The sequence below is a fragment of the Pneumocystis jirovecii genome (assembly GCF_001477535.1).
Source record: "Pneumocystis jirovecii RU7 chromosome Unknown supercont1.11, whole genome shotgun sequence".
NCBI lineage: Eukaryota > Fungi > Ascomycota > Pneumocystomycetes > Pneumocystales > Pneumocystaceae > Pneumocystis > Pneumocystis jirovecii.
The window spans coordinates 125,308-151,740 of NW_017264785.1; the positions used below are offsets into that span (position 1 = coordinate 125,308).

The 26,433-nt window shown below is 30.4% G+C and overlaps 13 protein-coding genes and 1 non-coding gene across 14 annotated transcripts; 6 read left to right on the top strand and 8 right to left on the bottom strand.

Moving 5' to 3' along the window:
* Positions 1-118: 118 nt before the first annotated feature.
* Positions 119-2,949, bottom strand: T551_02500 (uncharacterized protein; the record flags this gene model as incomplete). Its single annotated transcript, XM_018374763.1, has 13 exons — positions 119-226; positions 268-371; positions 413-756; positions 797-926; positions 969-1,100; positions 1,148-1,250; positions 1,296-1,925; positions 1,973-2,070; positions 2,114-2,253; positions 2,299-2,437; positions 2,483-2,630; positions 2,675-2,773; positions 2,821-2,949. The coding sequence occupies 13 exons, from the start codon at positions 2,947-2,949 to the stop codon at positions 119-121; spliced, it is 2,304 nt and encodes a 767-aa protein (XP_018228985.1).
* A 303-nt stretch (positions 2,950-3,252) lies between these two features.
* On the top strand, positions 3,253-5,019 carry T551_02501 (uncharacterized protein; the record flags this gene model as incomplete). Its single annotated transcript, XM_018374764.1, has 6 exons — positions 3,253-3,385; positions 3,438-3,987; positions 4,034-4,361; positions 4,405-4,608; positions 4,673-4,885; positions 4,933-5,019. 6 exons carry the CDS (start codon positions 3,253-3,255, stop codon positions 5,017-5,019), a joined length of 1,515 nt encoding a protein of 504 aa, XP_018228986.1.
* A 237-nt stretch (positions 5,020-5,256) lies between these two features.
* Positions 5,257-6,533, bottom strand: T551_02502 (uncharacterized protein; the record flags this gene model as incomplete). The annotated part of the gene is made up of 8 exons (XM_018374765.1): positions 5,257-5,497; positions 5,543-5,623; positions 5,759-5,846; positions 5,913-6,077; positions 6,198-6,211; positions 6,332-6,374; positions 6,417-6,468; positions 6,498-6,533. The coding sequence occupies 8 exons, from the start codon at positions 6,531-6,533 to the stop codon at positions 5,257-5,259; spliced, it is 720 nt and encodes a 239-aa protein (XP_018228987.1).
* A 138-nt stretch (positions 6,534-6,671) lies between these two features.
* On the bottom strand, positions 6,672-6,753 carry T551_05030. Its single transcript has one exon. It is a non-coding gene; the product is annotated as a tRNA-Glu (tRNA).
* A 285-nt stretch (positions 6,754-7,038) lies between these two features.
* T551_02503 (tRNA dimethylallyltransferase) lies at positions 7,039-9,753 on the bottom strand (the record flags this gene model as incomplete). The annotated part of the gene is made up of 6 exons (XM_018374766.1): positions 7,039-7,439; positions 7,486-7,746; positions 7,790-8,891; positions 9,135-9,332; positions 9,442-9,500; positions 9,705-9,753. The coding sequence occupies 6 exons, from the start codon at positions 9,751-9,753 to the stop codon at positions 7,351-7,353; spliced, it is 1,758 nt and encodes a 585-aa protein (XP_018228988.1). The 3' UTR covers positions 7,039-7,350.
* Positions 9,754-10,821: 1,068 nt separating this feature from the next.
* Positions 10,822-11,511, top strand: T551_02504 (uncharacterized protein; the record flags this gene model as incomplete). Its single annotated transcript, XM_018374767.1, has 1 exon — positions 10,822-11,511. The coding sequence occupies one exon, from the start codon at positions 10,822-10,824 to the stop codon at positions 11,509-11,511; it is 690 nt and encodes a 229-aa protein (XP_018228989.1).
* Positions 11,512-11,740: 229 nt separating this feature from the next.
* T551_02505 (uncharacterized protein) lies at positions 11,741-12,175 on the top strand (the record flags this gene model as incomplete). The annotated part of the gene is made up of 2 exons (XM_018374768.1): positions 11,741-11,817; positions 11,857-12,175. 2 exons carry the CDS (start codon positions 11,741-11,743, stop codon positions 12,173-12,175), a joined length of 396 nt encoding a protein of 131 aa, XP_018228990.1.
* A 389-nt stretch (positions 12,176-12,564) lies between these two features.
* T551_02506 (uncharacterized protein) lies at positions 12,565-14,371 on the bottom strand (the record flags this gene model as incomplete). Its single annotated transcript, XM_018374769.1, has 7 exons — positions 12,565-12,984; positions 13,052-13,204; positions 13,249-13,341; positions 13,386-13,517; positions 13,560-14,129; positions 14,176-14,230; positions 14,277-14,371. The coding sequence occupies 7 exons, from the start codon at positions 14,369-14,371 to the stop codon at positions 12,565-12,567; spliced, it is 1,518 nt and encodes a 505-aa protein (XP_018228991.1).
* Positions 14,372-14,621: 250 nt separating this feature from the next.
* Positions 14,622-17,457, bottom strand: T551_02507 (dolichyl-diphosphooligosaccharide--protein glycosyltransferase subunit STT3; the record flags this gene model as incomplete). The annotated part of the gene is made up of 13 exons (XM_018374770.1): positions 14,622-14,773; positions 14,815-14,903; positions 14,948-15,072; positions 15,115-15,135; positions 15,184-15,309; positions 15,355-15,700; positions 15,767-16,292; positions 16,336-16,524; positions 16,566-16,966; positions 17,026-17,101; positions 17,147-17,264; positions 17,321-17,328; positions 17,385-17,457. 13 exons carry the CDS (start codon positions 17,455-17,457, stop codon positions 14,622-14,624), a joined length of 2,250 nt encoding a protein of 749 aa, XP_018228992.1.
* A 431-nt stretch (positions 17,458-17,888) lies between these two features.
* On the bottom strand, positions 17,889-18,359 carry T551_02508 (mitochondrial 54S ribosomal protein YmL27; the record flags this gene model as incomplete). The annotated part of the gene is made up of 4 exons (XM_018374771.1): positions 17,889-18,026; positions 18,074-18,141; positions 18,200-18,279; positions 18,322-18,359. The coding sequence occupies 4 exons, from the start codon at positions 18,357-18,359 to the stop codon at positions 17,889-17,891; spliced, it is 324 nt and encodes a 107-aa protein (XP_018228993.1).
* Positions 18,360-19,208: 849 nt separating this feature from the next.
* Positions 19,209-20,579, top strand: T551_02509 (glycosylphosphatidylinositol-alpha 1,4 mannosyltransferase I; the record flags this gene model as incomplete). The annotated part of the gene is made up of 4 exons (XM_018374772.1): positions 19,209-19,933; positions 19,977-20,250; positions 20,296-20,391; positions 20,436-20,579. The coding sequence occupies 4 exons, from the start codon at positions 19,209-19,211 to the stop codon at positions 20,577-20,579; spliced, it is 1,239 nt and encodes a 412-aa protein (XP_018228994.1).
* Positions 20,580-21,233: 654 nt separating this feature from the next.
* On the top strand, positions 21,234-22,261 carry T551_02510 (uncharacterized protein; the record flags this gene model as incomplete). Its single annotated transcript, XM_018374773.1, has 8 exons — positions 21,234-21,302; positions 21,349-21,442; positions 21,494-21,609; positions 21,654-21,726; positions 21,771-21,844; positions 21,890-21,908; positions 21,951-22,100; positions 22,143-22,261. 8 exons carry the CDS (start codon positions 21,234-21,236, stop codon positions 22,259-22,261), a joined length of 714 nt encoding a protein of 237 aa, XP_018228995.1.
* A 138-nt stretch (positions 22,262-22,399) lies between these two features.
* On the top strand, positions 22,400-24,630 carry T551_02511 (lysine-tRNA ligase; the record flags this gene model as incomplete). Its single annotated transcript, XM_018374774.1, has 12 exons — positions 22,400-22,470; positions 22,513-22,558; positions 22,607-22,687; positions 22,739-23,001; positions 23,047-23,316; positions 23,362-23,431; positions 23,476-24,018; positions 24,059-24,226; positions 24,269-24,372; positions 24,415-24,472; positions 24,514-24,564; positions 24,607-24,630. 12 exons carry the CDS (start codon positions 22,400-22,402, stop codon positions 24,628-24,630), a joined length of 1,749 nt encoding a protein of 582 aa, XP_018228996.1.
* A 71-nt stretch (positions 24,631-24,701) lies between these two features.
* On the bottom strand, positions 24,702-26,039 carry T551_02512 (uncharacterized protein; the record flags this gene model as incomplete). Its single annotated transcript, XM_018374775.1, has 3 exons — positions 24,702-24,898; positions 24,948-25,018; positions 25,078-26,039. 3 exons carry the CDS (start codon positions 26,037-26,039, stop codon positions 24,702-24,704), a joined length of 1,230 nt encoding a protein of 409 aa, XP_018228997.1.
* Positions 26,040-26,433: the final 394 nt, after the last annotated feature.

Genomic DNA, 26,433 nt, shown 5'->3' on the forward strand with positions numbered 1-26,433 from the left:
TTGAAGAAAAAGTGATATTATGACAATATATTTCGCAATTGTGATTCATTAAATGATTTTTATTTTGCTAAAGAATTTTGGTTTCTATATATTACAATTTATTTATATTTAATAAAACTTAAGTGTTGAAAATATCACTGTTTTTTGTATCTATGTCGCTAAATTGATTAGGAAATGAATAATGATAAAAATTATAAAAGCTTATTAATAAACGAAGTGCACGTTCCTTATAATATTAATTTTTAAAAATGTGAACTTAAAACAAACCAAAGATTCTTCTATATTTACATCTACTTCTACTGGTGAAACCCAATCATCTTGAAGTTCTGGCCTGCAACGAAGATATATAGATGTTATTATTTTCATATTATCTTTTACAATTAGAAAAAATTTGGAGAATTTTGAAATATACTCTGTTTCCATTTTTTATTATAATATGGAATTTGTCCTTTAAATAGTTTTAATGTATAAAGTTCTACAATATCATTCGTTATTTTTGTTAGTTTTTGAAGATGAATCCAAGTTTTTTTTTGAATTAGTATTAAATTTCTATATGTTTTTTTTTTCATAAGTTTTTGAAGGATTCTAAGATGATTGACTAAAGAAAATAAATTCCTCCAAGAAAGTTGGGAAATTTGATTTTTGTTTGTTTCTTTATCTTTTGGATTTTTTGATTCAATATTTTCTATAGAATTATATACCTCATTTAAATGTTTATTTAGATTTTCTGATTGCATATTGCAAGTATTAAAATAACTTTTAATAGTTAGAATTATATATTTTATAAAATTAATACCTAAAATATGAAATTTCTGAGATATGTGAAATAGAATCTACAGGGTCATACATAGAAAATAATTTATTAAAAGTATTAATATAATTGGAATCTAATATTATTTGAGAAAGAAATTCAAATTTTAAAATATCTTTTTATATAAGTAAATATTATAGGCAATTTTATAACATACGACTTAATTTAAACCATTTTAAAAGAAGTAATAATGTTGAAGAAATTGATTTTGATGCAATTTCTCTTTTTCGCATCTGAAGAATTTTTTCTGGAGAAAAAATGTTAAAGTTTTCACTTTTATTTTCCTTTTCTAACTATATTAAAATAAAATATTAATATTTTATAATTTCAACAAACCATTTCTATCTTTTTTTATATAGTTTTCTTCTTCATCTATTAAAAAATTTAAAAACCCTATTATTACAGATACAAAAGGTTCTAAATATGAAACTAGTGATGTCTGAAATTTCAGAAATAACAAATATCAAATGAAGTAATTACTTACATATATAATTTCAATTTCATGTAATCTAGAATCCTGTAATGAATCTTTTGCTATATCTGAAGAGAATGGTTCCACAAAATCTAGATTATCTTTAATCCAGCCTCTTTCAAATTTCATAAATCTGTTTGTTTCCCTCCATAATTGTAGTGTAGATAAATCAAGATGTGTTTTACTTTTGAATAATTCACTAGCTTCTTTAATACTTGTAGGTACTTCTAAATGAGGTGTATCAGAAAGAGGAAGCAAGAAAGGTAAATCCTGATTCTTTTCAAACAAAAATTGTCTTTTTTTAGGAGAAGGACATGGAGACGGTAACGGAGTAGCTGAATAATTTGTAGTTAAAGGACAAATTCCTTCTTGTGCCTTTTTAGTTGTATCTTTTGTATTCATAGGAAGTAATGTAGTATATTCTAAATCCATATCTAGTAATGTAGGTGGAGGGTTATACGACGGATATTTTGAAATAATATATTGTCTAAATATATGATAATCAAGAGGTGTTGCTATGATTTCTTTTTTATTAAGTTCTGATGGCAATCCTTCCAATGTTCTAGCGTATTGTTTTGCACTTAATAGATCGTTTGTATTCCCAAGAACGCAAAGTATAAGTTTCCACAAAATCTGAATAGTCTAATTTAATATATTAAAAATTTTCAATAAATTTATATAGAATGAACTTGAATAATAGGAAAATATGACTTCCACAGATTAAAATCATCTCTTAAATTCGCAATTTCTTGAATAATCCATACTATTATAGGTGGAAAAAGATTCACTAAGTATTTTAATATAATGATCTTTTTTAAACAAAATCTTACCAACATCTTTACGAAATTCTAAATCAGATCTAAACGTTTCAATAAGAAAATAAAGTGATGTCATTTTGCAGATTAATTCTATTTTCAATAAATTTGCTTTATCCATTTCTATTTTATCTGATCCTTCTTCAATAATTTTTCTAGTTTTCTAATCAATAAAGTGAATACTAGCTTGAATATAATACTTATAAGCATTTAATGAGCTAATACATGTTCTTACTGAATCATATAATATTTTAAGTGCACCACATTCGTTCATAATTTTGTTATTTTCATGTATCCAATACATTTGATCTTGCTGGTCCTTTGTCTCTCCATAATTTCCTGTATATTTTTAAAAAAACGCTGGGAAATAACCATAAAATAAACCTTGTGATAAGTAAAATAAAACAAAGAATGATTTTATACGCTCTTTAATGTTTTTAGAGTCTAATTCTTTCAAACAACGGGTAATAAATTCTTTTTTTTCTTTAGTTTTACAATTTACCCATTCTAACACAATCAAATCATTTCCATGCTATAATAATATATACCTTTCTGGAAAAAACTCTTAAAGAAAACTTTTCCTTGAATAATATGGACATTACATCCATCATACCACTCTTCAAGCTCGTTTTCACGTGTATCTGTATCAGCGTATACAAAAGCACATTTAATTGTCTACAGTATGTTTTCAATTTTTCCAAAAAACATAAAAAATATCAAACTTCTTTTTCACAGGCATCTGATAAGATCTTACGTAGTTCTAACAGTGTCAGTGAGTCCCTAGGTAGCTCATCTCTTTCATTATTCTCTTTCTCGTTTGTTATTTGTTCATTTTTGCTCAAAAAAGCCATCAATGGATATAATATCTAAAAAGAATATATTGGTATATTATAATCCTCTTAAAAATGTTCAAAATATGCTTAAAATACTCTAAAAAATTAATGTTTTAGCTCTTATAAATCCTCTATATTAATATACTTATTATGCAGACGTTCAATTTCTCCTTATCGTCATGCCAACCATCCCTAGCAACACCCATATAGTTGCCTTGTAACTCCGTCTAAATTTCTTGCACGATAAGCTGATAAGCCAAGATGACGACAAAAAAATAAATCATAAGCTTATAGAGTTTTTCAGGGATTATAAGGTTTAAAATGAATCAAACAGCCTTTAAAAAAGATATAAAAGTTGATTTTTCATTAAAGATCCGTAGAGAAATTGAAATTTTGGGGGTTAAATATTGGAGATGTGGATTAGTAGCGGTTGGAAAAAAGAACGTTTTTGTAGGTATTTTTTCTGAATAAAACGGAATAGAATATGAAAAAATGACCTTTTTAAGCTGTTGATGATGTTATACGAGTTTATGAAAAGTCCCAGTCTCATGGTTTAGACGAAAACTCGTTTTTTCAGCTCAAATGTCAAATTGATTCTCATACAGTGATTCGTGGAGAAATTGATGCAATAACACCGTTATCTTTTAATTCTATTAAAGTAGGATATATTGGAAATGAGGAGGTTCTTGTCTGCTGCACGGATTCTGGGTATATTAACGTTTGGTTTACGGATGATTTGTTACGCTCTCCATTGATTTTTAATACTGAAAGAAGTGTGTGGGGTATTGCTATTCATGCTTCAAAAAGGCTTTTGGCTATTAGTTCAAATGCACATGTTATTTGTTTATGGAATTTGAGTATTTTTAATCCTTTTAAAGTATGGGACACAGACAAGGGTGGATGGCCTCATAAATTCTTTGGTCATGATGATAATATACCAAGTGTTTGCTTTAATCATAGTGGTACACTTCTTTCAAGTGTTGGAATTGATGCTACGTGTAGGCTCTGGGATGTTGCTTCAGGTACACTTCTTCATGTTTATTTGGATTCTCAGAGGTAAAGTATTGTTTATGCTTATTTTTATGTTTACATGAATAAAAAGGGGTTGGTTTGTTGGGTTTATTAATCATTTGGCATTTAAAGTAGTTAAAAGGACTGATTCTTCTGAAAAACGTTTAAAGTCTACTCCAAGCCAAGTAATGATGACATGTGTGCGTGAAAATCGAATAAATGATAGAGATGTATTGTATTCAGCAGAAAACGTGTCTAATTATGAAAATGAAAGAGAAGAGACAACGAATGATATAAATACTAATAGTCATCAGGATATACAGAGAACTTTTTTAAATGGTCATAGTGCTCAAACATTGTTTTGGAGAAATTATTCTAATCGATTAGATGGCTCAAATTTTCCTTCTTCCATTGAATATGTAAATTTGCATGTTAATATTACTTAAATATTTATAGTTACAGGATGATTCTTTTTTTTCATTTTATACATCTACTGAATACAATGAATTATTGTTTTATGGAACTGAAAAAAATATAAAATTATGTAGTATTGAAGAAACCGTTTCAGGGATTCAATTGTTAACAGAATGCAAAAATCTTTTTGATGAAAACGATACTAACCAGACAAGTATTTTAAGATATATAGATAGAATTAATATGGTAGAGGTAAGTATTAATCCTTAAATTTAAAGGATCCACTGTATAAAAAACAAATATAAATACTTAATAGTTTATTCCCGATTTGTCATTATGTGTTGTAGCCTCGCAAAAAGGCAAAGCGTGTTTAGTGTATTTAGTAAAAAGCGTAATGGATTGCGACGATGGTTCAGTACTATTAAGCTATACAATGGTCGCTGATCAGATGTTTCCTGAAGACCCGCCGTCATGTGGATTACTTGGAATGACAGTGGAAAAAATTCATTCAAAACACTATAAGCTTTATGTAAGATTATATTCTATTTAATATTTGATTTTTTATAAATGTATTAGATGCTATATTATGATGGTACATTGATTTTGTATGATATTAAGAAACCTGTTTTCAACATGATTGATGTAGATGAATTAATGTTGTAATAAAACGGGAAAACTAATAAACACATAAGTATATGACCTAATGAATGCATAAATAAAGTTCTAATAAGTTCAATGAAGAAATATACACAGATGTACATATAACTTAAAGAGATATTGATCTATTAATATGTTAGATTTATAATTTATTGATTTATTGATTTATTAAACTTGTAGATTGAATGAGTTGATAAAATATTGGAGATAATAGTATGTTAATAAATGAGTTGTAGTTAAATATCATTTTTGTTTATAAAAATTAGATTTGGTCCAGGTTTCCCATTCTTTTTTAATTGTGTTATGTTCCTTGTTCATTGTGTCTTTAATGTATAAATAATTATTAGGCCAGGAACGCAATACCACATCAATTAAACCAATCTTACGCAAAAGTGAAATGAAAAAAAACCAAAAAACAGAGAAAACTGCGCCAACAAAAAAACCAACAATAACTTGCCATACTGTATGAAAGTGAAGATAAACTCTAAAATATATTAATTATTATTTTCTGCAAAAAATTACAGCAAACCTGCTAAAACATACAGAAATTACAGATACTATAAGAATCACCATATTTCTTATACAAATATGTTGGGGTAGGTTTTGTGCTCTAATTAAAATTAGTTAATAGATTGAAAAATTGAAAAAAAGATTAAAAAAGTTAAAAAATAGGTGAAAAAATAATGAAATTAGTATTACTCAAGAAGCATTTCTAATCATTAAATATAAAGTATTAATAACTTACCGAAAAAAACACCATAATAACAAATAACCTGCAAAATATGAAATAAATTGTGCATGATTACTCGGCATGCCATAATCACTGATTATTGCTGTAAAAAATGTTAATTGATATTATAGAAAGTCATTATATAAGCAAGCTGTCTATAGATACTTACCGCTTGGTCGTGCTTGTTGAAAAATGTGTTTAAGTTGAGTATTAAGAAAATCACAAACAACTTGTCCTGCATACATAAGGAGCAGCTCTGCTTCACGGCGATTATAAATTAGTGTTACGTATACTATTAGTATGGCAAGTGGTGATAAAGCAAGAAATGCAGATACTTTCGAAATAATGTCTTGAGGATCATATAAAATATATGTAATTTCTTGAATAGTTAGATATACGTCAGCTTATGTATTAGTACTTTCCTAGTGGAGAAACCATTATGAAATTAATTTACTATAGTAGAGACACCTTTTTATGTAATATATAATAAATATATAGTAAATAAGTAGCTAATTTTTTGCAGATGTTTCTTGTACGTATTTTATATATGTTAAATTTTATGCTGAGCTTATTGCCACTGTTATAGACTGAGTAGAACGGACACCACAGTGTCGTTTACGTACTCCTGGTGCTGTATATAAATGTTTTTCATAGATATATAGAACTTAAACACGTATATTTAGTGTTATGCTGCGTACAATTAGTTTTAAAATTATATATCTGTTCTTATAATATTTTTATTTTAAAATTATACTTTATGATATTTGTTATTTTTTAATATATAGTTCATATGTTTAATAACGAATAATAACAAATTTAATTGTTTCTTATATATAATATTTCGAAAACAATGTTTCAAAATATACAAAATGTATGTGTTGCAGGTAGTATGTTCAAGTTGCAAATTAAAACTTATTCGAAAAAGCTATTCCGGTGCGGGGAATCGAACCCCGAGCTTGGCTGGGCACTTTAATGAGAGAGCCAAATGTTAACCGTTACACCACGCCGGACTATCCGTAGCCTTCTTTTTGTAAATTATAAACTAATATTGAAGTGAATTTGATATTTGATAAGTTTAATATATTTAAATCTAAAAAATGTAATAGCTTTAATCAAAATCATTAGATTTATAAATGTTCAGATGTGTTATTTAATGTTGTCAAGTAGTATTTGATAAGGTTTGAAAAAATAAATAAAAAATACAGAGTTTTGATACTATTATAAATAATTGATATTAGTTTTAATATTATATTGATTTTTGATGCATTTGTGGTTACTTTCTAATGTTTATTTTTGAATATGTGTTGGTGAAAACAACATTGCGAAATATTATCAAGTATAATAAGCTTTGTTAAATTTCTTTAGTCGTTAATTTTTCTGTCTGTATTATTTCTTTTTGTTTTTGCTCGTATCGTACAAGTCTTGCGCGATGGCGACGGCCACGTACATGAATCAACCATTGAGGCTGACCAATAACAACAAGAGGCTCGCCTGAAGATGTTTTGCAAATATCACAAACGTAATGCTTCCAAAGCTCTGTTTGCAATGCGTAACTACACCATATAATGTTAAAAAAAGCTAGTAAAGACGGTAATACCGTTAGAAAACTACTTGAGTATAGGTTTTGGTGCCAACAGCTGCATAGCTGCTGCATTGAGGGAAAGAGGGTCAGGTCCTTGACGGTCGTGTAGAAAATCTATTGTTTTATATCAGACCCAATATTATATGTTTTGCATTATAACCTAAAGCAAGTGTAATAGCAAGATTTTGTATCTCGGTTTCCCAATGTGTAGGATCAGTCGCATCTAAGAGATAAAATCGAATATCTGGTCCAGATGAACGACATAAGGGATATAATTTGTTACGTATCCATTTGACTTGTTTCCGTGCATATTGACGAGTTGCAAGCTGCATTGCAGCTACTGAATGCATAAAACATGTACGTTTTGTTTCTGGAAGAGTATCTTCAGGAAGCTCGAGATAAGGCAAGAATGCCCTGAATCCTATATAATTATTAGTTGTTACTTTCTAAATACTTATGTATACCAATTGCCTGCCAAATACCTCGCAAATTATCTGAAATATCATAATGAATATTATCTTCATTACTATTTTGAATATTATTCTGGATATTTTCAAAGTCATTATATGATTCTAATGTGCTATATAACATTCCTATTTTGCTTTGTGGCTTATTTTTGGCATCCTGCATATCTAACATGGTGTCATAGTCTTTTATACTTTCTTTTTGTTTATTATTTGTATCATTTGAGTTCTTTTTTGTGTCATTCGAGCCTTTTTTTACTTTATTTTGTTTATTTTTGACATCCCATTCTGAATAAAGCATCTGAATGTCATTTAACACACCTGCAGCACACATTTCTTCAACACGTTGGTCCAGTAATTGATCAAGCATTTTTGGCTCACGATGTATCCAAAATATACATGCTTTGAAACGGTTACGTTTACCATTTGTTTGTTCAATGCTTTTATAGGAATCAGAACTAACAAAACCTGCAGAAAAAGTCTTAGAAAATGATGTACTCGGTAAATTATTTAAAGAATTGGTGATATTTGTATAAATCTTTTCAGATGCTCCATTAGATGAAAGTTTATCATTAAAATCACCACAAAAAGGACTATCAAGGGTAATAGAAACATTTTTTGATGGCAAACAAATATCTTTTGAGGTCCCTAAAGCATGTGTTGAAACATCCACTGAAGCTTGGTCTGTCAATGCAAAAATACTTGTTGAATCTTTATTTGTTACTCCTGTTGCTTTACATTGAGCACGATAGAGGTCACTAGGACGTTGTCCTGTCGATAAACATATTTCAAGACTGCGTTGGATCCTTCGGCGGTCGTGTGGGTGCCATCTCTGTGCAACAACGGGATCTAATGCTTTTAATCGCGCGTATAATTCACTTGTTGAGAGCAAAGAAAGCTTTGAAAGGGATGAAAGCCCTGAAATATCTTTATTTGGGTCTCTTTCATCTACAATTGGTACTTCAGAGAAACCAGACGGAGAACTGTGCTCAATATTTTGCTGATTTGTTAAAAGTGTGTTTTTAAAAAGAACTGCTTGTGTATAATAATGAGTTCCTCCAACAAGCACAGGCAACCGTTCAACTGAGTGCAAACGTGCAATCTACAGTGTGTAAGCTGGTGAACTAGGACAAAGAGCGCCAAAATAAGAGTGCAAACACTGATCCAGAACACATCCAGGCATGTATATACTCTGGGGCACATACAGTGCACCTATAGTCGTATATAACATGCATATACAACGCATATAACTGCATATAACCGTATATACACTGGATATAGCGTGCAAAGTGACAGGAAAAGTCTTTTTATCCCTAAAAGTGCGCCCGTGCTTGTCTCAACTCACAATCTCAAGTGCATCTCGTTCAAAGCGCTGAACAGAATATGTATCGCTACGATCAATTGTCCCAAGCAAATGATGTGGAATCCCTCCACGTTCTGCTGTAGACGGCTTGTTTGTTAGAATATCTGCGCCTTTATAGACCTGCAGAGCATCTCCATTTATAATTTCACCGCCAAGCGCTGCTGCAAGCGCGGTAGCTAGCTGTCTTTGTCAGTGGATTTCTTGAAATTCAGTATAAAATATAAAATGAGAGCTGCAATGGTTCTGATTGTGCAAAAACAATGTTTATTTGGCTCTAAATATTGCTTACCCGAGATTTGCCTGTGCCTGTTGCGCCTACAACTGCACAAATAGGTCTCTGCAGTGTTACTATATACGATATTTATAACGAGCGTAAAGCAAAATCTGCGGTTAAAATAAATATATAGATTATAAAGGGCGGCAATAAGAGATGAATAAGAGATGGGATCTGCTTGTGTTATATATACATTATATACATGGCATATATGCATTCTATGCATTCTCTATATAATCGCAGACATGTTTAGTATACTACATATATATGGCACATACTGTGTATGTGTGCATAGCCTGTATATATCGCATGAGATATAGTAGGCATGTATATCTGCAATGTATACATTATATATAGTGTATATACAGTATACATAGTATATATACTGTGTATAAGCAGAATATATACATAATATATGCTGGATGCACGCCTGCAGCACACCCCGTCTAGACATCCTGTCCGGAATGTCCAGCACATTTACTGTGCAATATATAGCTTTAGCGGCGCATACACCACGCATATACTACGCATATATGACGCATATAATACGTATATAATACGCATACAACACGCATGCAACACATACTGTGTATATAATGTGTATACAGTGTGCATATATTGCATAGATAGCCCAATGTCTACGCTGTGCACTCTCACACAAACGCTTAATTCTCCGCTGACATTATGCACACCTTTCATCGATACTTAGGGTTTTTGATGTGCGTGGGCTCCAAATTTGTCATCGGCGTTTGCCGCGGTGTCCATCGGAGTCATAGCGGCTGCTGATAAGCGACACCCGTGTAAAAAATAATACAAATACCCTTGATTATCTCCCAAAAACTCCTGTTTTGCCTTTTCTACACTTATACACTGCATATCTACGCATATATGCTCTCTATCATGCCTTCTCCACTCTTTTTATTCCATTTATTATTCTAAGAATCTCCGTTTTCGGAAAAGACAAACCGTGCAATTATAATGCGAGATCGTTAAGCTGACGTAAGAATCACTTCACACGTATATCACTCACAAGTAGACATCGTTGGACACAAGCATACATACAAACATTTGCGCGTATACACACTATATATCGGCGTCTACAGGGCTTACACTACGCATATATCGGCACATACACGCATATATTGCGCATACACCACGCATACAGCGTGCATAGACCACGCATATAGGACGTATACCACTTAGTACTCATTTTTCACCCGAGTTTTATCGGTCCCTATCGGCCCCTATCGGTCCCTCGTTTTCTATATACACCTGCTTTTGCTAGCATATACTCTGTTTTTCTGCGCATATACTCGGTAAACTCGGTAAATACCGGAATTCTGTCCTTATAGCCGCTGTTTTCTCTGTATTAACGTTTTAACCACTCCACTCCGTATGGATCCGCTAATATCGTGGATTCTTTTTCTTGGTATATCAGGAACCGTATATATTGCGCTGCGTGGAATGCCGTCTTTGGGTTTTTCTATGAATGACAAAGCTGCTTCAGGAAGAGCAGATGGTACATCTTTTTCTAAGCGGATACGCAAGCGGCGCCGGATAGACCGTGCTGTCGATGAAGTCCGCGAGGTTCGTCTCGAGCAGTGCGAGCAGCGCGAGCAGCGCATACACAAGGCAGAAAAGCCTCAGCAGGCCGCAGAGCCGCGCATAGATAAAGCAGAACCACGCATATACCGGCTGGAACAGACGGAACAAGTGCTTCTGCACCCAACAGACGCATCAGTGAGCACATCTGTGCATGTACCTGCAAATGCGTCTTTTACCACGTCTTTCGGGAGCCGAAAGACTGAGTCGTTGCTGGCGACGCCTACAAAGAAACAAAAGCAAAATGCACTGAAACGCGAGAAACAAAAGCTGGTCAAGGCGCGTATGGAGGAAGAGCGTCTTCAGAATCTTTTTCAGCATCAAAAGATGCTTGAAGAAGAACGCCAGCGTACATTGGCTCATAAACGGCTATCAAAGCCAAATACTCATGCTTGGCTGCCGCGTGCAGTCTCCGATGAGTGGACAGTAGTTGGGGCACGGGGTGCACGACATGCATCGTCAGTAGCATCAACGATGACATAGTACGCATATAGCACGCATATAGGAGGAAAGAATACATGGAAACAGGGTGTAATGGTATTGGGAGTTAATATAAGTATATATTTGTGTATAAATGTGTATTTTGTGTATATATGCACTGTGCATGCACTAGCACTGTGTATGCGTAGTATATAGTGTGTGGTATATACAGTGTATGCTATATATGCGGGTGTATACGGTGTATATTATAGTGTATAACTGTAGATATAGCATGTATGCGGTAAGGAGTGTGGGATGGCAATGTATACAGCAAAGGGGCGAAAATGCGGCGGAAACAGGGAGCTGCTGGTGCAGAAAAGCAGTGCAGGGCGCCTGGCGCAGGAAAAGCGGTGGTGCCTGGTGTTGGGGCGATTGTTGCCATGGTAATGAACACTGGGTTGCCAGGGTTCCACGTTTTGTTGTCATGGCAACGGTTGCAGGGTTACGGGCCCTTGTGGTTGCAAGGGTGTTTGTTGACAGTTGCATCATAATGTATTCGCTTTGCGAAAGCTGTTTTGTAAAAGATCTTGCTTCTATGAAGAATCCCGTTTCTGCAATAAAGCAATCTGTGTTTGCCGATGTGCTAAGAGTAAAACGCTGGTTCCCGATATATATAGTGCATTATATGGTTACTATGAAAAATTTCATGATTTTTAGTATGTCTTAGAGTTCTAAGTATTAAATACAAGAAGTCGGGACAATAAAACTAAAATCCATTTAAAGGTGTTATATTAATGATAGCTTGAGTTTTAAATATACGGTTGGAATGAAATATTTTATTCTTTATTAAATATGTCTTTAATAGAAAATATGTAGTTCCATATTAACATGTTTATGAGTTAGTAACAAAAAAAATAAATCACTGAGTATTTTTACATTTAGCCCCAAATTGCATGAATATTTATTGATATATAATCAAAATTCCAGTTATATAAATATTTTGTATAAATGTTGACAATTATGCTTTTATATTGCAATCCCATTTTTAAATTATGATGATTTTACAATGACGAATTATATGTTTATATAAATATGTATTTGTACATAGACTTTGTATTATTCTTCAAAATATCCTCCATTTTTTAGCCCTATTTTCCTTTGAGTAATCCACTCTTCTCCCAAAATTTTTAGTCTAGTCGCACTACTTCCTTTGTTATCACCAACCCAATCCTTTACAGCAAGACGAATTAATTTATCTGCTTGTAGTCCATAATGTCTCGCAAAAGCATTTCCAGAAATATCCATGAATGTACTTATTATTGCAAAAACAGTCTCTGATGATGGTGGTTCATTTAAAAGCTTAGCAAGAAGAGTCCATCCAAAATGCATAGGCAAACAATTAGGGATATGCTGAGTTTGAATAATTGCTGCAAAAACAGCAAAAATCCCACATTGTCTTTCTGTATAAGATACTTCTTCTTCATATTTTCCATTTTTTGAGCGATAAAATCCTAAAGCTTTTCTACCTTCTTCTGTCTTTTTATTATACTAAAAGTTATATAATTATTTATTTACTTATGACTCCTCCTAGCTGAAATCTTACCTTGAGATATGGTATTGTATAAGGGCATTTTTTTGCAAAACGAGCCAAAAGAATATCAATTAAATCAGGATGACTAGACATTAAAAAAACACATACAGTAGCCAAAGGATACGCTGAATATAAATTAACAGTAACTTCTGTTTCTGCTTGTTTCTATTTTTAATTAAAAATTAAGATTATAAAATAATATTCTTTACTATAATTGCTTTTGACAAAAAATTTAATATCCAGTGATATACAGTTATTGCAACTTCTTTAGACATTATGATAATTTCTTCTAAATCTTTTGTCTAGAATATTATTAGCATGTTTTTTGAAAATTTGTATTTAATACAATACGTGCTATTTTCTGCTTGGAATTTGTGAGTTGTCCACATTTTGGTATAATTTTACGCTTGTTTTGAAAACAAAACTTTCTCCATATTTCATTTTCAGATACTGGTTTAAGAACATTTAATTTAATATCCTAAAATATATAAAAACAAAAAAGAAAAAGTGCATAATTTACCTCTATTTTTTTCCTATACATTAATACACGATCTATAGCATTATATGTATATTCCCTTTTTTTTTGTTCTAAAACTGGAGATTGAAATGTATCAGCAATATTTACTGTATTCATTTCATCCTTGTTACTTTCTATTTTTTCCTTGTTATTTTCTATTTTTTTCTTATCATTTTTTACTTCTTCATTAATAATACTTTCTTTGTTATCTTTCATTTCTTCATGTTTTATCATTTCTTCAACTATTTTTACAACTTTTTTTTCCTCTGCCTTTTTATTTTCATATGCAATTTTCTGTAACTGTTTTACTTCAATACTCTTACGTATTCTTTCCTTTTCTTTTTCATCTTCCCTAAGTATTGCTTTCTCTATATTCTCCATAATTTCTTTATTACGATGTTCGAATAAAATACTTTCTTTAAAATCTATTTCTTTATGTTCCATTGTCATCTTTTGTAAATGTTTTTTCAAGAATATATTATCATAATCAAAATCATGTGGTAAATTTTGTGTCCAATGACCAATTAATGAGAATGCATGGTCTATTTCCAATGCTTTTTTTTCCATTGCTGACTACACTATATTAATATGAAAGAATTAAGTCAAAAATTAGCTCTACATGGACCATTTCTTTGGTTTTTTCATTATATATTTGCCATGAATCAAAATCATATCTTTTTTTCAAATATCAGCTAAATATTTATAAATATATATGTTTACTTCATCTGATTTACTGGATATTCTAGATCTTCGCTATCTGATGTATTTTCTTCTTCATAACCTTCAGAAATACTCTGTATATTTCTAAAATGCATATTTTTTCATAGAAAAGTTAATTTTTTTAAGATTTTTTGTGGTTTTTTAGGTTTTTCTTATTGTTCGAGAGTTCTTAGAGGTTTAAGAGATCGTTAAAGATTTGATTATTTAAAAATCGAAAGAGAAAATATTAGAATTTTATTCGAATAAAAGAAACAAAAGAATTATTTACAGTAGGTAGATGTTTAAATATGAAATTTATTGTATAAATTATTGTATAAATTTTGAATACATAAAGTATTTTGTAGATTAAAAAGTATTTATTCTAAGTGTTTTATAAATACCTTGGTCGTTTTTGTATAAAACATGCGGTTTTTTATTTGTATAATCTCTTCCTAAGTTATCCAAACTTTTAACTTTATAAATTCGAACTAGCCAATTTTCAGTGGTATAAGCTTCCTCTGAAAAATATTAGATTTCACAAAAAAGATATCTTATTTACCTAGTGTATTTAAAACAATATTCTCAGCTGGTATATACTGTTCTCTAACTGAATCATAGCCTTCATTTCCATTAAATAATTTATTAAAACTATACTCATTAAAATAAGCAAAAATTAAATAAGACAAGCAAACTTGTAATAGCTCATTTTATACATAAGACTATTTTTCATAGTAGGTGTTGCTTCTTTATCGACTCTGTATCCACTATATGAAAAAAAGTCATTCTCTCTTACTTCATTAGGCCAAACACCTTCTGCCTAAAAAATAGTTACAATAAATAAAAAAAAATTAGAACATACAATCCTAACCATCCAAAGAAACTTAATACAGTTAAATATAAATTAATTTGTTTATATTTTTGACTTTACCTTATTTATATCATCTCCAGAATATCCAAGTAATCCTCCAAAAATAATAAGAACATAATCTACGTCATGTTTTCTTAAAATTGGGTATGAAATTTCTTCAGGACTAGACATAATTTTTCCCACTGTCTAATATCTAATTAAAATATTTAAATAAGAGTGAATCATTCTTACTGCAATATGTGTATTATTCCATGTGTTATTATCAACTAAAGTAATTCTATCTGCTAAACCTCCAATTTGATAACCATAATCCCACCAACTTGCAATTTTCGCATCATAAGGTGTGTTTTTTCTTAACCAATAATATGCTTCGCGGTAATCATCAATAATAAAATCTTTCCCAGATGATGTTTGACCTGAAAATATTACAGATGGTGAAGAATATGCATTGGACGTGACCCATGTACTATGATAGACGAATAAAACTAAATAATAAAAAAGTAAAGATACTAGTGCAATTCTGGAGATATAAAATCCAGCATAATTGGTTATATTCTTAGAGCTTTTAATTACATTACTAATAGGCGATTTAACTTTTCCTGCAGATTTTGATGCTTTCCGATAAATTAAAGCTAGTTCAGACTTCTTTGATTTAGAAGTAAATAGTGCTTTAAATTGAAAATTTGGAAAAAATAGATATTTATCCAATAATGCTGTTAAACTAAGTGCTGATGCAACACAAATAACTGGTGCCAATACTAATATAAGGCGAACCATTACTCCTGAAAAATAGCTGGCCATAATACCATATATAATAACAAAAACGTGTTCATCTTTCAGTTTTTGAAAGCAGAAATAAATACCAGCAGGGAATAGCCAAATTAGTAATCCAAAATCAAAGAAGAAATATGTCCAGGAAGTTGGCTGATGTTCTGAAACAGAAGCAATAATAGGAATATGAATTTTTGCATAACTTGTATCCCACAAAGAATAAAATCGGCCTGTCCATGGAGCAATTACTCCAGCCACTGTCAATAAAACCAGTACAAGAAAAGACAAGAAAAATAAAAAGAATACACTATACTTAAGAAGGTCTTGAAATTTTTTATCAGAAACATGAGATCGTATAAAGTTTACAAATGCCAAAATCTGCATTAAACCAAAAATACCTAAAATTATTTAGTTGTAAACATTGTCTTGCCAAATAATAACTACCAAGTGCAGACATATGTTCACTAGTACGAATCGCCTGAAAGCTAACAAATGGGATTTGCATTGACATTAATGTTCCTAAACTATAGAAACTGGAATATGCTATATATATTTTTGATGAAAAACGGCCCATTAAAATAAGAAGGAAACAATGTAAAGGAATCATGTTCGTAATAAAGACATACCCACCTTTTTTTTTAATAAATATTTAAAAAAAAATATATTTTTACCCCAAGCAGAAACCATATAAAAATAGAAAAAAGCAGTTAATGCACCCCAAAAAGCACGCCCTGTTTTTACTGCTTTAATCCACAAAAAAAATGTTGTCATTAAGAGTGTAATAGCAATTGCTTCATTATCATAGCTTCCTGAAACAGATCTTGAAATGTATCCTGGTACGATAGCAATAAACGCAGCAGCAAAAAGCCCTGCTGTTTCATCTTTTAATTCTTTTGTAAATAGATATGTTGCAAGTGCTGTTAGACTTGAAAAAGCAGGCGCAAAAAAGACACAAACGTCACGAATATTAACAGGATAATTAAAAAAATGAAAAATAGAATGAATAATATACGACGTAACCATTAATCCTGGATACATTGTTCCTCCTGTCACTCGTCCTAAAGGATACCATCTTAAATATTGATCAGTATTGATGAAATAATGAAAAGTAAGAAAAAAAATGTAACATACGTTCGATCATCAAACCAATTCCAAAAATCATTCAACGAAGAAGAAATTAAGTATTTCGTAGCACGAAAATTAAACCCTTTATTTTTAGTATCTAATAGTATATTTTAGATAAATATTTTACATGGATCAAATTCATGAATAATTGATTCATATCTAGGCTTTATTAGACAAATACTATATACAATTTTGCGTATAAACACACCTGATAACAGAGAATAATCGAGGAAAGATAGATGATGCTAAAATAAAAAAAATAATCATTTTTTTTCTATTTTATTCTATTCAAAAAACCTACCTGAGATACTCACAAAAATAAAAATCTATATATATTAAATTGGTTTTAAATACAAATAATCAACTAACTTTTAGCAATTCTTTTATATCTTTAATGTTTTCTTTAGAAATTAAAGAGCTTCGCTCAGATTCTACCATCTTATATAATTCGTTTTTCTGTTTGAGTTTTTTAGTATCTGCGCAAACGAGAAAGGTGGGGAATTAGGTGGATAATGAAATAAAATATATAAAAAGACAAAAAACATTTTTCATATGAACCATATGAATTTTGTAATTCTCTTAGTTCAATTGAATATCCTTCCATGAAAAATCAACATATTTATTGTGCAATGAGTTTCTCAATAATATTTGAAATGTAATTGATTATACCATTAAAAATGATGTAAATAATTATTCAAAAATTATATCATTTCTTTTATACACTTTTAGCACTTTTTACTTATATTTGTGCAATTGATACTTTTAGATTTGATATTTTTATAACACAGACAAAAACAAACTTAATTGCAAAAAATTGTATGTATCTATGTAATCCCTGCATATGCACTGATAAAAATTTATTAATAAATTTAAGAACCTTCCTTCTTTTCACTTGGATTCTCTTGTTTCCATTGACTATAATATATATTTCCATCAAATCCATGTTTTTGTCCAGGACCAAAAGAGGATCGCATTGGACGCACTTTGAGCGTAACAAAGGGCTTTAGCTACATTTTATTAGCTCTATTTTTACTTTTTTCTAGAATAATATTACAAGTGTTGTATCAAGACCACTAGGAACAACAAATGTTCTGACTTTTGTCCAGTCAATTAAATAATGTCCTATATATATATCATAAGAAAAAATAGATAAATATGAGAACGCATAAGCGGAAACTACCTCTTTTTGTATGTCTGCCCATTGATCCTGTACGAGAACCTTTGTAAAATTCTCTGCCTTGTTTAGATGTCATTGGAAGCCTTTTAACATGATTTTTTTGTTTAAAAAAGAGAAAAACTTACCTTCTTGCTCCATTCACAATTAATGTAGGTTTGAACATGATTTTATGATTTTTTTTACTTCTTTTTACTTTTTTTTTGGGTTTTTTTAACTTTTTTGACTTTTTAATTATTCAATGTCGTCATAAAGCAAGGTATATATTAAATACAAGTGCTTAATTTACGCAAAAAAGTTAAATACATATATGATAGATATGCTATAAATTTATTCTATATAGAATTTTATATTTGATTTAATGAGTTGGTACTCATACTGTAAAATATATATTTGAGAGAGTAGACAGTAATAGATTTATTCAATGTTTATTTAATATATATCTAAAACACATATAATATATATAAAGTTTTGCTTTTCTTTTAATCAAATGATACGTCAAGCTTTCTGTGCTATGTATTGCAATATAAATATTGCACATTATATATATCTATACTATATTTCTTATCATAGATATTCTTAGGCTATTTAATAAACAATGTTTCTTACATGTCTAATACATATTCAATATATGTATGTACATACATAATTATAAAAATTTATAAAATTCATTTGAGATTTTCGATTTGCAATATAGTTAATTATACAAATTGTAGAGCAAAATACATAAATCTGTGGTAAAAATAGCGCTTTTTGAAGAAAATAAAGTATTCTGTGTTGGTAAAAAGACTTTTTAAAGACACTATTTGATAAGAAAATAGTTTTTTTTGTAAAAAATGTTTTTTCAAGAATTTGTTTACTATTAAATCAAACAACTGAGCAAAAGAATTCTTTAAATTGAATACAAATTTCATAAAATTGACATTGATATTTCAAAAAGTACTGTTAATTGAGTTATAAAAAAGTTAAAATAGTTATGTAATGGTTTTAAATATTTTAAAAAATAATATATAAAATGACACAGAAAATGAAAAAAAGTATCTATGACACAATATATTTTTATATTCATATGGTTCTTAATAGTACTTATGGTATTTTTATAATTGGAGGGTTACTACGGACATTTTTTTTGATTTATGGACATTGGCATGATTCCCGATCACCTGTCAAGTATACAGATGTAGATTATAAAGTTTTTACGGGAGCAGCAGAACAAGCTTATTATGGGAAATCAGTTTATGATCGAGAAACGTATCGGTATACTCCATTATTGGCTTGGATGTTAATTCCAAATGTTATGGGAGTCCCATGTTTTGGAAAAATCATATTTAGTATATCTGATCTGATCGCTGGGTATCTTATAAAGAATATTCTAGTATTTCAAGGGTATTGTATAAAAAAGGCGAATTTATATACAATCATTTGGCTTTGGAATCCTATTGTAGCTGTAATTAGTACACGTGGAAATGCAGAAAGCATAGTTGGTACAGGGGTTCTTTTATGTTTATGGATGGCATTTTTGAAACGTTCTTTTCTTACGGGATTCTTACTTGGGGTTGTTATTCATTTTAAACTTTATGCGATCATTTATATTCCTACTTTTTTATGGATAATGGATAGTAAATATGAGGGAAAGTCTTTATCAAAAACAAATTTTAATTGGGTTACATATTCGCGTATTTATTTTACTTTAGCAATAATATTAGCATCAGTTATATTAAATGGAATTATGTATCAAATGTAACTGATAGCAAAATATTTCTTTTTTACTAATATAGATTAGATATGGCATGCCATTTTTGAATCATACATATTTTTATCATCTTATTCGAATAGATCATCGACACAATTTTTCACCTTATCATTTATGGCTTTATTATGTTTCTTCTCCAATTAAATCATCATTTCATATACCAATTTCTTTTGTTTCATTTATACCACAAGTCTTGCTATCAACATGTTTAATTCCTATTGCACTTGCTAAAAAGAATCTTTCTGGATCAATATTTTCTCAAACATTTGCATTTGTAACATTTAATAAAGTTTGTACGAGTCAGGTATTCTTTAGGAAAAAAGTATATTATAGATATAATATTTTTTAGTATTTTATGTGGTATATTGTTTTACTTCCTATTCTTCTTCCTTCTCTTGATCTTTTTTTGGGATTGATAATGTTAATTCTTTGGGTTTTTGGACAAGTAAATATTTTTTATTATATCTGATTTTCTTCTAATTTTTTTAGGCTATATGGCTTTTTTTTGCTTATCGCCTTGAATTTCTAGGGATAAATGTATTTTTTCCTTATTTGTGGTTATCCAGTATTTTATTTTTTATTATTAATGTATGGATTTTGGGGTGTATTATTGATAGCCTTTCTTTTCAGTAAAGGCTATTGAAGATTTTTCTTCATTTAATACTGGCAAATATTCAATTGAAAATTTTATATTTTTATTTGTTACTTTTAAAATAAAGAATTAAAAATAAAATTATTAAAAGGAAAAAAATAGATTTTATTCTTAAAATATTTTGTAAACAATATTTTATTAGGAATTTAATTTAAATTTCAATGCAAGATATTTTATAGTAAGAAATAAAATAAAATTTATATTATTTTCATATATATTTATATATTTTAAGAATAATTTTATTAATGTATTCTGAAAACAATTTAATCAATTATTTTCATATTAAAATAATTTATATATACTGACTACCTATAAGCAATTATTTTCGATTATTAGCTATTATCATCGTTGCTAATATGGTTTTTTGATTTATTTATCTATAAATATTTAAATATTTTTTCTAAGAATATTAATTCATAAAAAATTCATATCTTTTTGTAAAAATCTAACATTTTTGAAAAAATGCAACTGAAGTCTTTAGGATTTTTAGTGATTAATTTATCTTTTTCGTTTTTTTTCTAAAAATTATAAATTAAGTTTTTATAAATCAAAAAATGATTTATACACAAATAAAGAACAATTGTCGTCCATTGTATCTGAAAAAGTTCAAAAATATTATTTACTTTAATCATAATATGCAGTTTCCTTACTTTAGATATATTTTTTCCGGGTCAAATGCACTAAGAAATAAAGAAAGGATTGGTGTAAGCAATTTAAGTGAAAATAAAGCTAAAAAATAAAAAATACTAGCCATTTACATGGAAATCCGGAGCATTATTTGTTATAACAGGAGCTGGTCTTGTTTGGTATTTTAAAAATGAGAAAGAAAAAATGTTGCAAAGACGTAGATTATTTTTAAAAAATAATATATACATTTAATAAGACTTTTGAATAGGGCATGCAAATCAAAATAAATCCATTGGAAAAGCGAAAATAGGCGGTCCATTCGAATTGATTGACCATGAAGGAAGAAATGTTACAAATAGTGATTTTTTAGGCAAATATATTTTGGTATATTATCAAATGACATTTTTCGAAATAAAATGATGTATTAGATATATTTTGGATTTACAAGGTGCCCAGATATTTGTCCTGACGAATTAGATAAAATGGCAGAGATTATTAATCGTTTATTAATCTTATTTTTTTTATAAATATTGATGAAATATTAGGCGTTAACAACAAAAGAAAAGTATTAACTCCTATTTTTATAACGTGTGATCCAAATAGGGATACGCCCTCCCAGGTAATACTTTTTTCTTATAAAAAAGGCTTACAAACAATATATTAGATTAAAGAATATCTTCGAGGTACTTGTTAATATTTTAAACATAATATTTAGCACTTTTTAGAATTTCATCCGCAAATAATTGGATTAACAGGAACATATGAATCTATTAAAGCTGTTTGCAAAGCTTATCGTGTTTATTTTTCTACACCACCTAATGTAAAACCTGGTGATGATTATCTTGTAGATCATTCTATTTTTTTTTATTTAATGGGTATTCTTTTCTACAAGAAAGGTTGTTTTTCATAATATATAGATCCAAATGGGCAGTTTCAAGAGATTTTTGGACGCCATTATACTGCCGAACAAATAGCTACAAAAATATTACAACATGTACATGACTGGGAAGCATCAAACGGTCATATTACACTGTAAATTTTAAATAAATAAAAAAAACTTATTAACGATGTATTTTTCTTAACTATTTGTTTTATCTTATATACAGATCATTTTAAAAAACTTATAAAAACATTATTTATCGAACTAAAAGATCAATAAAAGATAACGATAAAAATGCAGGAAGCTGTAAGCCAAATTAAAAATATGTGTTTAGACGATGTAACAGGAGAATATGTTTCAAAAACGTAATAATTACATTTTTTTTGATAGAAATTAACATTTAACAGAGAACTAAAAAAACGGATAAAACGAAGAGAAAAAGAAGCAAAACGGGTTCATATAAGTTTTAAAAAACTATAAAACAGGCTCATTTTATCTTAGGATGCAAAAACAGTGCAAGAAGTTTCATCAGAATGTACACGAACAAATGTTTCTAAAATTAGTGAAGATTTAACACCAAATGTAGGACTTTTGGGTATAAAAATGTAACAAAGTTGTGTTAAAATTATATAGCAATATTTTGAATTACGTTCACGAGCTATCAATGCACTACGGGAATCTAAAGATCCAAATCCATATCCTCATAAATTTTATGTTAATATTGAGCTATCGGAATTCATTAAAACCTATAGTTCTTTGAAACGTGGAGAAGTTAATAGAGATGTTGTTGTCCATGTTTCAGGAAGGATCAAAAATAAACGAGAATCAGGCTCAAAACTGCGTTTTTATGATCTTTATTCTGATGGAGTAAAAATTCAGATTATGGCACAAGCACAGTAAGATTGGAATATATAAATGTTTGAAATGATGAATATGTTTAGAGATTGTGACAAAGATTATTTAAAAATGCATGAGCATATTCAAAGAGGCGATATTGTAGGTGTGATTGGGTATCCAGGACGTACAACACCTAAAGGCAAAGGAAAAGACGAAGGAGAAGGTGGAGAATTAAGCGTATTTTGCAAAGAAATTATCCTTCTTAGCCCTTGTCTTCGTATGCTACCAATGGAACGCCATGGTTTAACGAATCAAGAAACAAGATATCGACAAAGATATCTTGATCTTATTGTTAATAAAAGCACACGTGATAAGTATGCTTATGGCTTGAATATTTATGTTTTTTTCTAATTTAAAAGATTTATCTTAAGATCTAAAGTGATTCAACATGTTAGAGGATTTTTAGATTCACTTGGTTTTCTAGAGGTAGTATTTATGAGTTTTTTTAATAGAGTTGTGTTCATAATGATAAGGTTGAGACTCCTATGATGAATTTAATTGCAGGTGGAGCAAGTGCTAAACCTTTTATTACTCATCATAATGAACTTGATCTTAATCTTTATTTAAGAGTCGCTCCAGAGTTATATTTAAAAATGTTAGTTGTTGGTGGATTGAATCGAGTATATGAAATTGGGAAGCAATTTAGAAATGAAGGCATTGATCTTACACATAATCCTGAGTTTACAAGTTGTGAATTTTATTGTGCTTACGCTGATATGTATGATTTAATGGACATGACTGAAGAAATGTTGTCAAGTATGGTTTATAAATTAACAGGTGGCTACAAAATCAACTATCATCCTAATGGTCCTGAAGGAGAGGAACTTTGCATTGATCTCTCAAGGCCATGGAATCGGATAGAAATTATTCCGTGTCTTGAAGAGAAACTTAACGTTGTTTTTCCCCCTGGTGATCAATTGCATACAGAAGAAACTAATAAATTTCTTAAAGATTTATGTGAAAAAAATAATATTGAATGTCCTCCACCTACAACTAATTCTAGATTACTCGATAAGGTAAATTTTATTTTTTTATCTAACAAACTAATATTTGAAGCTTATTGGCGAATTTTTGGAGCCTCTGTGTCTTAGTCCAACATTCTTAATAGGTCATCCTCAAGTTATGTCTCCTTTAGCAAAGTACCATAGATCTAAACCAGGGTTATGCGAAAGATTTGAAGTTTTTATGGCCTATAAAGAGATTGTAAATGCTTATACTGAATTGGTATGGTATTTGTCTTATTAACGTTATTTTAATTTAAAACAGAATGATCCTGTTGAACAACGTATGAGATTTGAAGAACAAGCTAGACAAAAAGATCAGGGAGATGATGAAGTTCAAATGATTGATGAAAATTTTTGCACCGCATTGTAAGTTTTTCTATTAATATTGCTTTTTTTTACTTTTTAAAGAGAGTATGGTTTACCACCTACTGGAGGATGGGGAATGGGCATAGACCGATTAGTAATGGTACAATAGGATATTTTTCATTTTCATGCTAATATTTTTAGTTTCTGACGGATTCAAGCAACATTAAAGAAGTCTTGTTGTTCCCTACCATGGTAAATAGTATTAATATTTGACTTGTTAATTTACAAGCCTAGAAACCAGATACCGTGGAAAACTAATTTAATTTTTAGCATAAAAATACTACATTAGAAGTATTTTGGTATTTGACCTACTCATTAAAACATAATTATTAAAATTCTTCAAATGCGTAAAAAATGGCTAAATGGCTACAAACCGCAAATGAAAGACTTAGTTTTACATTAAGAAAAATTGTTTTGTTTCTAGTTGTATAAATATGTATTTTATCACCATTATCAAAAAGTAATGTTTTTGTATGTATTTTACATTGTTGTTTACAAAGATAATGACTCAATATGCTAAAACCACCTTATAAATAAACAAATTTCAGAAAATATTTTTAAATTTTCTTAACCACTAGCTTTTTTAGTTAAATACAATATATCATTAAGCTGTTCCCAAAAAATACGTAGAATAAACCCAAAATGACTAAATAAAGGCCATAATGATTTAACCTATGCGACCAACCATATTCTTGAGAAAATCACTCTCTAAATAAACCACTTCGAGCCCAATACTTTTGCAATTCTATACTTTCGCTATTATCTCTAAGTCCCCTCATAGTAAATTCAATTCTAAGAATGAAATCGTGCAATGCTTTTGAATTTTCTTCCAAAAACACATTATCTGTTTCCAAATTCGCTAAAACCAGATTTATGAGACTCAAAATCGATATTATAAGGATGCATATTTCAAATGCAGTCGGTGTCATAGAATCAACCGATGATGGTAACAATTCAAGCCAAGTCGCCTCGAGATAGTATAGCAAACCCGGGAGATACAAACAAAATAATCTTGACCGAGACGACACATCGTCGTATACTTTTTTAGACACCTTGTTGGCCTGTGAAAACAAAGAAAGATAGAAATACGGCGATGACTTCGCTGGTTTCCCCAGATATTTGGATGCCATCGGATGACTGATGCCAGAAAGAAATCTTGTCTGGTGCAAATGCACCATAGGCACCACTGCTGACTTATTTTTTCGCCCATCAAAACACAACCCTTTTTTCAAGAAAATATCAAGCGCTTTCATGTGGCAGAATTTCGACTCTTGAGAAAACGTCGGCCTGAATACACTCTTTCTCACGTCTAAAGGCCTACCATCGCCTTTCCACCCAAGTAAGACGCAAAACGTGTCCAAAAACTTGTCCCATGCATACCTCACAACGCATTCCCCTTGGATTTCCAGAAGCCACTGCAAAACCCTTGTTGTGTCGTCCCGCACTTCCGGCAAGACATGTGTCATCCCCGAGTGAATATACAATACAATAAAAAGCGTGTGCGGCTCAGCCGACGCTTCTTTCTCCGAAAACATTGATTGCAGCAACTGCCGCAGAGCCGTCCGTACCGCTGGTGTTTCGTCCGTCATTAGCGGAACAACCGCCTTCACCACCGGCGTAAGCATAGTCGGTTCAAGCTGTGACCGCCACAGTTGGTTCTTAAGCATATTCAGTGCTTCTAGTCAAATAAGCATGTTTTCGTCTCCTACTCATCTACCTTTGCGTTGCACGCTTGACGGGTGCCTCGTCTGCGCTAATGCACGCATTAGCGCTGCTTTCCGAGCAGCGCTTTCATCCGGAGGGCTGTTCAGGATCGACTGTTGCGGTATCTTAATGCCTGCCGGGTTATCGGGTTATTCTGGCCTCTATTGCATTGCGTCCTACTTTTCGCCTTGAGCAGAGTGCTTGTCAGCTGTCGCGGCCTCTGCTTGACCCTGCCGACCCTGAGCTTGGCTTTCTTCGGAGCCCTCAGCTACAGAGAACACATAGCGAGACCTACCTGGAAGTCGGCTGCCTCGTTCCGCCTGCGTGCTTTGCCCATCGCCGTCCCCCGTGTATGCG